Raw genomic sequence first — 13,199 nt, forward strand, 5'->3', positions numbered from 1 at the left:
TGATACCAAGAAACTCAGTGGGAATGTAAAGGCGAATGAAAAAAGTCCAGAAGAAAAGGGTCAAGGTTGATCCTATGATGACTTTGATACCTCGCTTGTGTGATGAGAAATCCATTGAGTATGAGGTAAAGTGCAAGGGTACCTCTAAACCTTTCTCTAAATTCAGAGCTATTCTCACACATGAGCTGAAAGAGAAAGGGAAAGCTGCTGTAAAAGGGTTGTTGAGCAGAGTTTTGAAGCTGAACATGTCTGCTTATGGAGCTTGTTTTGGAACAAGCCCTCATGCTCAACCCGACTGATCCCAGTCACCAAGTCAAGCTAGTGACTTAAACCAAGCGCTTGGTGGGAGGCAGCCCACTGGTAAGTGTAAATATAACCTGGTTTTGTTTTTGTTTACTTATTTTTCGTTTTAATTTATTGAGTTTCAGGTCTAAAAGCAGAAAAATCCGAGATACTTAAAAATTCTGGGTTGCTGAAGGAGCGACTGCTCCAGGTGGAGATCTTAACACCCAGAATTTTCGTGGAGCGCCCGCTCCACTCAGGTAAGTATCTCACAAAAAAATGTTTATTCTTGTTTTCACCTTCTCTCTGATTTATTTTCACACCAGGGACGTTGTGAAGTAAGTCTGGGGGAGGGTTTTCGTCGTTTACTAACTCGTTTTTTTCTTTTATTTTTCTTTTGAGTCAGTTTTTATGATCGAGTCAATCAAAACTTTGTGGGAATTAGGACCTTATTCCGTGTTGATCACTGACCACCTCATGCTTTAGTTATCTTATTCAGTGACCTTAGCAGTAGCGAAAGACACACATATGGACCTGGAACACCCTGACATATCTCACTTGATTCTCCAGAAGTTCTCAGCCGATCAGGTTACACTGGGTAGACTTAACTCCACCTAACTTGAACCTAATCTTGACTGAAGTTCTTCTTGTTATGGGCATTAAATCAGGAAAACGAGAACACATCAGGACTTCTTATCCTTTTTATCTATCTTGCTGATCCTGAGTGGCTAGCTCATCTTTAGCTAGTTCCCACCTTGCACCTTAGCCTTTATTCCACCTTCATGCATTTGTTTTTCAGTGTCATATGTGCAGATATGTGCAAAAAGGTCAGAGAGGAAAAGATCAACGCAGCCTCCTACTCGTTACTGCTGCAGAAATTCAGTCAAAAAAGAGAACAAACAGAATAAGGGAGCAACCGCTCCTTAACCAATGAACTGCGCAAGAGCAGGAGTGGAGAACCAGAATGGTTGCGAAATCAGAACCACCAGTGGCACTCAGAATCATCATGTATGACCTCCTTCTTCGTCACATCACCATATCAGTCTTCAAAAAAAAAGAAAAAAAAGAACCAAAATAAGGTGATGGAGAAGGGGAAGAAATCAAAGAAACATGAGACACTGGGAAAATCGAGCAAAAGAATGTGTACTAAAAGGTAACAATCAGTTGGCTGTTCCGTCATCAGAACAGTCGCACCAGATAGAGCAAAAACGAGTAGAGGCTGTGGACATCAATGGATCTATCCTCTCTTGCCATTTTGTGCGATATCTTGCATCCTCTTCAATTAAATGGTAGCCCCTAATCACTTTTAACTCCACCATTAAATAGCCTGTTTAACACCTAGACCGTCTACCCTGAATGATGCATGTGATGAGAAGCTCACGCTACTCTTAAATGAATGTAGGGAGTTCTATCTCGATAGTGTTCTTTTTTCAGGTTTTAGATGTAGAGTATGGAGTCGATGTTTGAACAGCAGTCAGTGGGGTTCCGGTAAGGGTGTGTTGTCCTAGTTTTACTGATTGTATGCTTCAGAGATTCGTGGTTAAAGTATGGTTGCTTAGAATAGGAGAGTTCTCGCACTTTCAAACCTTTCTCCCTGTTCTTGATACTTGACATTGTTTGAGGACAATCAAGGATCTAGTCTGGGGGAATTGATATATGGTGTTTTTGGCATCTTGTATATATGTTTTCTAATTGGTTTTCAAGTCATTATCGAGTGTTCCTAGTCCTTTTCGATTCATTACAGGTCTGGAGTTGCATTGGATTGGAGATAGACCAGCTGGAACAAAAAGGACAGAACACAATGCAATCCGAAGATTTTCACGCGGAACAGTCTGAGTGACTGTTCCCGATAGCGGAGCAACCCGAGTGACTGTTCTGGATAGAGCGGAGCAACCCGAGTGTCTGTTCCAGCGGCAGGATTTTTAAGGAAACTACAAGTCATTACGAGATTTTCCCTAATTATCCCATCTTTTTCTCCCAGCCGCCGGTGGCTTCCAAAAAACTTCTTTTTCTGTTTTTCTATGCTATTTTTGGGAGAAGAAACCAGACCTTAGAGTTGGAGACTTGAGTTTTTGCTACTTTGTAAAGGGAGAAGGCCATCTCTCTCGATTTAGAGAAAAACCCCCTGAACCCTATTACTTTATTTCAGTCATATTTCATGTTGCTTTATATCTCTGTCTCTATGTTTTCTTGCTTCATGGCTGAGTAGTCAGCTTGCTTAGTCTAGGGTGTTAGATCCGTGAGCTTGACATAAATAAGTTATAAATCGATTGTCTTCATTCACTGTTGTTCTTAAGGCTTGCATCAAGTTAACCACTTAGTGCCTGATTTTAGGTTTAATCTATTCATCAAAATTGTTATAGGTTGCTAGACATAACTTGAATGAGCATCATATCCCTAACCAGCGAAAGTAGATGTTAGGGTGTTTTGTGAACATATCGGACTTGACCTCTATTGCTTGCTGTCGCATCTTGATCCAAACGAGAGTTTAGGTATCAAGATCGATCAGCATAGGGAGCAGTACCACGACAGTGGACTGTTCTACTTGAGTGATCCGAGTTCTAGACTTGCTCTTAATTAATGTTTAACACCCGACCAAACCACCCTAGGCTAGCATTTTAATCATCTGAAATCTTTAATTAATCTTATTACTTGCTTGTTACGAAACCTTAATCTCAAAACCCCATCATTGTTTTAGCTAAGTATTGATCCCATAAAGATAAAGTGTAATCGTTGGTCTCTGTGGATTCGATCCTAAAGTGCTACATCGACATACCATTCGATTGTGGTAGTGTGCACATTAGGTTAATTGGTGTGCGTATACACGTAATATCACAGAACAAACATGACTAGAAGCTCCACTATATATGATCCAAGCATCGCATGGAAGGAAAGATGGTAGAGTACAAAGACAATGATTTTGAAAATGAAGATTCTAATTTTCAAAGGTATAGTTAATGGAAGGAAAAGAAATTGTACCAGATGATGAATGAGGATTCATAATACCATGTTCAGTAATTGTTGCACGAGAATGTGAAGAACATGAGGAAGGAACTTAAGACCCAGAAACTTGAACATGAACATTGAATTGAGATATCAAGTTTTGAATTTGTTGTGGACTGAAGCTCTGCAGGTTGAGATTCATGCCACCACTCGTTAACTGAGGATTAACTGGTGGAAGAGAAAATTGGCGTGAATCTTTGTAAGCACACACATTAGCAACATCATTGGACACCTGAGAGACTGCTTGAATAAACGCTTGATTTGAATTCCTTAACTGAGACTGTGGGTTCTTGAACTGATAATTATTCTTGTTGTTGTAAGAATCATACGTCTTATAGCCAGGAATATCCATGAAGCTTGAAACATTTCTATACGGTGTGTCCAGCTTTCCCTTAGTGTGTGCAAATAGGCCTTTCAGCAGCCCTTCCTGTATTATAGGCTACCGCATAGACAGTCTCATCCGCACTAGCAGTTTGAACAGTTGGGGATGATGGAACCAACGTCTGGAAAGCTACATCATCCACTACAGTAACATGATGTAAGACCATTGACGCTCATCTTTAGTGACTATATTGAAAGCCTCTTCAATAGTAGGAATCGGTTTGAGCATGAGTATATGACGCCGTTTCTGTTCGTAGGACCCATTCAAACCTGTATCTTCTCCCACAATGCAGCTGCATCACACTCACATTTGCTACAGGTGCAAACCGAGAGTTTAACAAAATTGCAATATTCTTCCCAAAGCGTGACAAGTTCTGTATAAAAAGTTGATACATCCATATAGCCATGTTCAATCTTCCTCAAGCGTTGTTCAATATCATAAACCCTAGGAGCATCATCTTGCTTAAACCTAGAGATTAAATTATTCCAGATTCCTTCCGCAGTTGATATGAGCAACAATATTTGTCATATCTTCTTGGAAACGAAACTCATCAACCAAGTAGCAATAATATCATTGCAGCAGGACCAAGCATCATAATCACTATGCGCAGAAGGAGGTTTAGAGATCGTACCATCAATGAATCCAAGCTTATTTCGAATGTTCAAAGCCATACGAACAGATCGCCTCCAAGAATAAAGGCTGCTGCGGCAGTCAACCGATCAGTGACTAAAATCAAGCCAGCATGAACGTTGTTGTGAAAATAATATGAATTTTTTGTAATGATCGGAAATGTTACGAGCCAAATCTTGATTCACCTGAGATTGAGTCAAAATCATGGAAGGAATCTTCAATCAATCGATTACTGAGATGATGAATCGAATCGATCGAGCAAGAACAAGATGAAAACGACCAATCGAATGAAAAAATCATAGATCGTAACAGCAAGAATGACGAACAATCGCGAAAGAGGAAACTGAGGAAGACTCATGAGGAAAGTGAAATCTTAGCTGAAAGAACGAAGGGAAAATGAATTTGTGAAGTTCTGATACCATAATAGTAATGGGCCTAACTCAAACCAAAAAACTAGCTCATGAGTGGAGGTTTGCCACATCACATATAAATTGCACCATAAATCTCTCAACTCTTGATGTGGGACACTAATGCACCCCTCACGCTCATGATTGGACATCTGTAGCGTGAAGTTTGTGGGATCGAGAGAAATTGAAACCTGGCTCTAATACCATATTCAACCGTAAGTAATAAAAATTGACAACCCAATTCTCAGCGATTGTATGGATATCATCATACAACAAAGATAATACATCTTCTGTTATGTCTTATCGTCTCCTACGTAAAATATTTTGATACTAAATATGTTGTATCAGAATATAAACAATGAATGTCTTGGACAACATCAGACTTCTTCTCTCGATCCTTAGAGCTTCTTCCTCTTCTTGTGTCCATGGTGGTTTTTTCGGTGGACGTTGTTTCTATGAAAAATCAAATAAGATTTGTTTTAAAGATCGGATAGTCATCACATATTAACGAAAATCAACGGAAACGAAAACAAAATTAACAATATGTGTTAGATTTCAGCAAAAGGAAATTCTGTGTAATCATTAGAAATTACCCAACGAAAGATGAAGAATAAATATGAGAGATGAAAGACTAAATGGAATAGAAACACTGATACACACTTTAATTTTGGTATTTCACAATCACCTTTTGAAATTTTTCATGGAAATGTATGTTTGAAAAAGAAATCAGAGAAGGGAAAGGAACCACCAGACAGATGCCGGTGGCCCTAAGGACAATTAGGGGAGATATGAAAGAGACGGTTATCCCAGCCCTAGTTTTAGGACATGATAGTTTTAAACACAGCGATTATGGGGGTGAGTGTGGAAGTTTTCGGTTACAAATAGTTGTCATCTTAAGTGTTAATAAGTATATTATACGACCATTTCAACAATTAGTTGAAATTAGTGCATTTACAGGACATTTTTGACTAATTAAATAGCGTATATAATACAGTTTAGTAATAAATTAATAATAGACTTATTTTTTGACATCTATATAATATTCTTACATAATTAAAATAATTGTATCTGTAAAATAAAAAAAATTGATCATTTAATATAATTAATAATAATGTTGCATATATTTTAATTTCTGTGTTCAGATAAAATTATCATTTTAAGGAAATATTATTTTGAATATTAAAATTAAATTTTGAACATAATTTATTATATATATAATATATAGAGATTAAATTTTTATAGAGAATATATTAGTTTAAATCTTATTAATATAAATTATGATAAGGCCAAAAATAAAAAGAATGATTCAGTAGAAAATACAAACTTTATAAAAAAAATGTACATGGAACAAGACTTAGTATAACATATCTGCACAATAATTTACATTGTTTAATAATCCTTACAGATATAAATTTCAACATACCTAGTTTTAGTAACAACAATGAAATACCTCTTACAACGATATATATAATTTTACAAGCAATAATTTTAAATCTAGGAAACCTAAATATGAAAACATATAACAGTAGAACATAAAATAATGTAATAGTGAACTTACCATAAATTATTAATTATGAAATAAAAACAATAGCATTTCTAAAAAAAATTGCATGAAAAGCATCATGTATACACAATATTCAAACCAAACCAGTCCTATATAATTTTCAAGGTCAGAGGCCCAAAACATAAAAAAAAATAGCTGAAAAAATTAATTAACAAATTATGCAGTTAATGGGATTCAAACCTCAGTCTCTCCCATAGTTATAGTGCACATATAACCACTAAAACCATTTTATTTTTGACATCAACATAAACAGATTCATTTAAGACTCTGCAAACCAACAAGGTAACTATTCATCCATATAAATGACATACGACGATTGTTGTACACCACGTGCAAGAGTGTCTCACTAAAACTATATATAGATCTAATAAAGCTGTGATCGTGTTTTTTTTCCTTCTGAAATTTTCATTCACAACAATAGAAAGATACAAGGTTGGAACACAAACGCCGGCGGAACACATGGATATCCTCGTAAACTAAGCGTACAAGAGGGAACCGAAAGCCCAAAGATACAGAGCACATACAGTAAAACAGAACATTACACTACTGACCTTAAACTAAACCCATCAACTATCCCATAAGAGATAACAAAACAAAGACTTACTATCATATGACTAGCCGAAATCTTGCTATGAACTAAGCAAGCGAGCACACAAGGCAGAAGACTTCTTTATAAGGAGCAGAAACTCATCTGAACCAACCGTTCACGATGACCACAAACCACTTTAACAAAACCACGACAACAATCCATTATGAAGCAAACATCCAGGACAGTCTCCTTCTTTAACCGCACCTGCATCTAGACACCAAAAAGCCCCAACCTCATTATATTGCTTCAACATTCAAGAAGCCACCGAGGACAAATAGAGACCACCAGCTTCTTCTCGACGATAACCTTCAACTGCTCACCACACATCACTACCTTGTTGCTACACCGATGCTGAATCAGATAAACTAAGCCAAGTTCTAACCTCCTGGAAGATTAAAAAGGTAGAGTCTAGACACAAACCACAAGCTGGAAGAAACCTTAAAGACGAGATACCCCTAAGGAGAGTGTAGATCGACGGCCCAAATTGAGATATAAAGCATACAAACCAGAAGGAAGCTGAAGCACACGAGTTCAATAAGCACAGAGTCAGGCCATAGACGAGTAGATCTAGGGTTTCAAAGAGTACGAAACTCTTCATACCGGCGAAAACCACCGAGCACACAACTTCATCAACTAGAAAAGACCCGTCTTTAATCATCAGACACAGAAACAGTTCACCACGCGCCATCACGCTCCTCCAATCTGGAGACTTCACAACCATCAATCAAGCCGTAACCTCACCACTCCTGCCGAGAACAACAAGACAAACGGAAATAACTAACGAAGACGACGAGGAAAATCGACTCCGGTGCTGTGTGAGCCACCGGAGTTGACCACATTGAGAACTAGATCTACTTTTCTTTAGAGAGAAGTTGGAGTAAAAGTGTCGGTGGATCTTTCTACTGTGATCGGTTATATACTTAATAAAATAGTGGTTGGAAGCTCATGTTTCCTTCTCTATGGGCCAGGGCCGACTTCGTATTCAAAACATAAATAAAAATTTTCCAAGGTTAACAAACACAAGTATACATTTCCTTCCACATATTTGTTCAAGTTTTTGTAACGCCCGACCGTCCACGACTAATGGGCTTCCTACTCTCACTCTCTCAGCCCATTGATCCTATCTTGTCTGACAACGGTGTGTTAATTTTTTTGAAGGCTTAAAATCATTGTTTACTGATCATGCATTCACCACATGACCTTTCCTGGTGCTTTGGCCTCAGTCACACGGTATCACGAATCACTTCCCGATAGGTCACCCATCCTTCCATTACTCTAGCTCAAGCACACTTAACCATTGAGTTCTAAACGGATGTGTGACAGAAAAGGTAAGTGCACTTTGATGACATAGGTAACCAAATCAATTCTCTTAAGTCTTTTCATATATCAGAAACCGAGATGTTACAATTCACCTCTTCTCAAAGAACGTAACTCCCTCGTTGCGGCAAACGATCTTTATCCATGTTAGTATGAGTCCTCACTGACTCAACATTCTTCTGGGTTCGGCTCTGATGCCACTTGTAAATCCCCGACCACTATGGCTAATGAAACTCCCATGCTTGCTCTCTCAGCCCGTACGCCTCATCCCGTCTGACGGATGGTGAGTTAAAAATTTTTTTGAAGGCTAAAATCTTTGTTTACTGACCTTGCAATCACCAAATGACATTTTCACGTACTTTGGCCTCACTCATACAGTATAGCGAATCACTTTCCGATAGGTCACCCATCCTTCCACTACTCCAGCTCAAACACGCTTAACTCTGGAGTTCTGAACGAATGTATGACAGAAAAGTAAGTTTACTTTGGTTACATAGATAGCCAAATCAATTCTGTTAAACCTTTTCATTTATCACAAACCGGGATGTTACAGTTTTCTTCTTTGAAATTTTGATTTTAATTTGCGTAATTCCTATTTATTTGACATGCAGTCAATGTATTGGGCTGACAAAAATTTGCATAACTATTATTCGCATCCATCCATATAAAACATTGTATGTATAAAACATTGTCTCCGTCATGACGGAAAACCTGAATTGCATTGGTTGTGAATCCAGCTTCATAACACTTCAAATCATAACTGCATTGGTTGTTATCCAGCTTCTAACTGTGAGATCGTCAATGGAGTGGCCCAGGCCAAGATTCCTACTGAAATAGTTAATGATTCATAACCTGTCTAGACTAACAACCTTGTGGGATACTTTATTGGAGATCCTCCACAAATCGGTAAAGTTCATGCGACAATGAACCGCTTGTGGTCTGTCATGGGTAAGCCCTCTAAGATAGATGCTCAGTACATCAATCCCAAGACTGTTCTCTTCAAAATTGATAATGCACAGATCAGATCGAGAGTTCTCAGACGCCATTACTGGCATATATCTGATGTTCCAATGGTTGTCCAGGACCGGAATCCTAGATCATCGACTCACACTCCTGATCTTATCGCTTTACCAATTTGGGATATCTCCATAACGTTCCTGATAAGCTCTTCTCTGAAATGGTCTCATGTTCTTGGGAGATCTGGTCAGAAAATCGAAAAACTGCACCCCAATACATAGAGGTGCATACACTTGGATGTAGCTCGTCTCTTGGTTTTTTGTTAACCTTGAAAAAGCTCTGTTGAGTAATATATGTTTAAACGATGATCCAAACATACTCATCGATGTAATGTATCCTTGGCTTCCTCCTCTCTGTAACTCTTGTCTACCATGGGGACATGTGGAGAAGGAATGCGAGGCGACGAAGAAAGGTGCACCCATTAACATTGGTAAAGGATAATCAGAGTCCTTGAAGATTTCAGAGACGAATTTGAAGGGGGTTTCACATGTACAAGAGATACCGTGTCAAAACTCAAGGTTCCATTCAGGCAAAAAAGAGCAAAGAAGTTTCAGCTGCTATCTCACCTACCAGATTTGATATTCTTGCAAACATTTGAGGGATGAAATCAGCAAGAGGGAGGTGAAATAAAAGCAGACTCTAAGGATGATAGTTCAGATGGAGAAGAATTACCTCCTCAAAAAATTGTAACCAACAAGAAGAAGCTTAAGTCAAATCATAAAGAAAAGAACAAAGTTCAAAAGCAGGCCGCTGCTCTAAAGAAAGCTCAACCTACTTTGCCTCACACTACTACAAAGAAAACCTTGTCACAGAGGATATAATGATCATGACGACCCTTTTTACGTGGGACACTCGCGGTTTCAACAAAAAGTGCAAACATAATGCAGTTCGATCTTGGATTAGAGGTAATAATCTTCTTGTTGGTTGTCTTCTTGTAACTCGCGTTAAAGAAGATTTTGCTGATTCTATCATTGAATATATGTTTTGTGGATGGAACTATGAAACGATTTACGAGTACCATTAGTTGGGAAGAATATGGTTACGTTGGTCTCCTTTGGTATTGTTACAGTTTTGTACAAAGGTCTTCAGCTTATGACGGCTCTTCTCTCCTTACATCCAAGTGAAGAGCTCATGATTTCGTGCATTTATGCTTCTAATTTTCAGAGGGACATAACTCAGTTTCGGGAGGAATTGCGATCAATGAAAGGTTTCTTTAGCACTAGTTCTGGTCCTTGGATTCTAATGGGTGATTTCAACGCGATTTTGGCTTCAGGAGATCATTCTCATGGAATGGTTTCAAACATTAATCTCTGACTGTGAGCTCATCGATATGGCTTTCAAAGGGCCGAAGTTCACTTGATGGAATCATCAAGAAGAGGTTCCAATATGTAAATTGATTAATCGTGTCCTGATAAACGCTAATTGGAGGGATGCGGTTTTAGAAGCCTTCTTTTTACAAACAAGATGAAGCATGAAACTTGGTGCACAGAGGAAAAATTTATTGTTGAACAAGTTTATCTTCATAGTAACAAGATTTAAGGTCGATTCCTCAATCTGATGATATTATTGATGGTTTGTGTGTTCAAAAAAAAAAGATCATGAATTTGGTGATATAATTCCAGCTGAATTGTTGCCTACTTTATGTGATATTTCAACACCAAGCTGATCTTGTTCCCGGTGAGACAATAGTCATTCCTTAATGAGCCTGTAAAACCGTGAAGAATTACCGACGTCCATTGCCTCTGATTGTGATAATCGGTCAATTTGGAAACTACTTGGTACAAACTTGGTTGTGAATATTTGCGTAAAATTCTCCATCCGTTGGGCGAACATAAGTGATGAATCAATCATTGGGAAATTCTTTATGCGGTTTGGTCAATGGAAACCTGAAGACTGTGGACTTCCAATTGTGCATTGTGAATTACACACATAAACATGCCTTCAACTGAAGTCTTGGATTTTCACCTTTTTCAGGTTGTGTATGGGGTTCATTTAAGATGTTCGCCTGATATTCGTGTTCATGTTCAAGCCGATGATTTTGTGTTCAGCGTGTCAGTCATACATCAAACTTCACAAAAATAAAATGATAACATTCGTCTATGTATTTTCTCTGTAATAGAGTAACTCTATTATAGAGGCATATCACTGGATCAAATCCATCTCTATAATATAATTATTCTAGTTTAAAGTAAAATATATATATATATATATAAAAGAATGCTCCATTGGAGATCTGTCCAAACAGTTTTCCCATTTATAAAGGTCAAACAAATAAAGGATTGCAAGCTGTGATCCATAGATCATACATTGTTTCTAAGACTATATACATACATTTTAACAAAGATATGAGAAAAACATATAGAGAATGTTCCAAGTAAGAGTTTAGCTGAGCTGGTGTAAAAAAACGAGACTATGAATGTTTAAACACAGCCACGTATCGTAAGTATATTATTGATGACCTCTACAGATTGTGAACCTCGTATATATCTTAGGTAAACAATCAACTTCTTCATTTTGACGTGAAAGTATAGCAGTTAATAAAATTCGAAGTACTATTCTTTTATACGAGAGTTAAAACTTCAATAGTCAATAAGATATCATTCATAACATCCAAAACTAAAACCACCACTAGTAAACTTCTATATTAACGAAATAGTCTTAAATCGCTAAGTGCCATATCATAAATTCATAATTCTTTTGTTTCAGTTAAACACCAATACCGCTAGTTAATATTTTAGGAGTGTAAAGAAAATATCAAAACGATGATTCATTGTTTTTGCTATTTTCTGCTGGTCATTGGCCGACGTTAAGAAAATGTCAAAACGATAATCGTTTTCCGATTTTATTCTCTTTTCTGCTGTCGACGGACTAACGTGTAGAAAATATAAAAATCGATATCGTTTTTATTTCCCTTGGTCTTTTCTACTGGTGGACCAAGAACGTGTCTTCACGAGTAGTACTCAAGTACTCAAGTACTCAGACGACCACAAATTTTCTGTTATATTTAGTTTTTGAATTATGTTTCGGCTATGGGAGGAAATGGGAGGAAATTCGCAATGAAACAAATGTAGAGTGACATGCATGCATGAGGTCCATTTTTTGCTCAAAAATAAGATCCGTTTGTAACCATAGCATTATCCATTTCTAAGTGTGATGACTTCTTGGGTGCACTATTCGTAGATATGCTTTTAATCTTACAACTTGAATACTCGATACAGTAAATAATCAAAAGATTAGTTTAGTCAATTTTTATTAGATTCACATTTGCAAATTTATTAACTTTAAAATTTTCGAATAAAAATATTATATATATATATATGATTGATGAGACATACACATTGCGGAAAACAAGGTTGTAATTTTACACAATTTCTGGCATGCATTTATTTCACCCCATACCATATTGTTTCTATCCAGGGTCTGGAGTAACAACTATCAGTCAAATTAAATTAATTCAGTGATATCCATTTCTGTAGCTTCAAGTTCTAAAAAAGAAAATCAATTAAACTGATTTTAACAATGACTTGTTCAACCGTTCAGACATAAAATGGAAAAATTCTGTAAAATTAATATCTTGTCGATAATGTTTTTTGGGTAAATGTTAAGTATTATACTTTAATTCAAATTTTGTTTTTTTTTCTTTGAATAATATGTAAAATTTATTCAGAAAAGTAATGTATACAGTCTAGACTACTTGATTATGAGACCATCACTACAAGAAAACATATTTTTTATTAGGGCAGTATTCGTTGTAAATTCGTCGTAAACGGGGTGTTACGACGAATTAACGTCGAAAGACGTTTCATTGTTAAACGTCCGTCGTAACGGAGGTTTCGTCGTAAATGATTCGTTACGCTTACGACGAAATATATTCCTCGTAAAGCGCAGGGAAAGGATTCGTCGTAAACGACAGATAAGCTTTCGTCGTAAAGCCCACGTAATTATTTCGATGTAAAGCACACGTAAATACTTTCGTTGTAAATCACTCGTAAACATTTCGATGTAAAA

The 13,199-nt window shown here is 37.2% G+C and overlaps 1 protein-coding gene across 1 annotated transcript in view; it reads left to right on the forward strand.

The window, feature by feature from the left end:
- The window catches only part of LOC106344992, a 2,289-nt gene extending 1,099 nt beyond the window's left edge, over window positions 1–1,190 (forward strand). Inside the window, exons 2-4 of the mRNA XM_013784271.1 lie at window positions 167–264; window positions 429–542; window positions 1,096–1,190. Of these exons, the coding sequence (XP_013639725.1) occupies window positions 167–264; window positions 429–542; window positions 1,096–1,190 (307 nt within the window). The remainder of the gene's footprint in view (window positions 1–166; window positions 265–428; window positions 543–1,095) is intronic.
- Window positions 1,191–13,199: the final 12,009 nt, after the last annotated feature.

Source organism: Brassica oleracea, chromosome C5 (genome assembly GCF_000695525.1).
Source record: "Brassica oleracea var. oleracea cultivar TO1000 chromosome C5, BOL, whole genome shotgun sequence".
Taxonomy (NCBI): Eukaryota; Viridiplantae; Streptophyta; class Magnoliopsida; order Brassicales; family Brassicaceae; genus Brassica; species Brassica oleracea.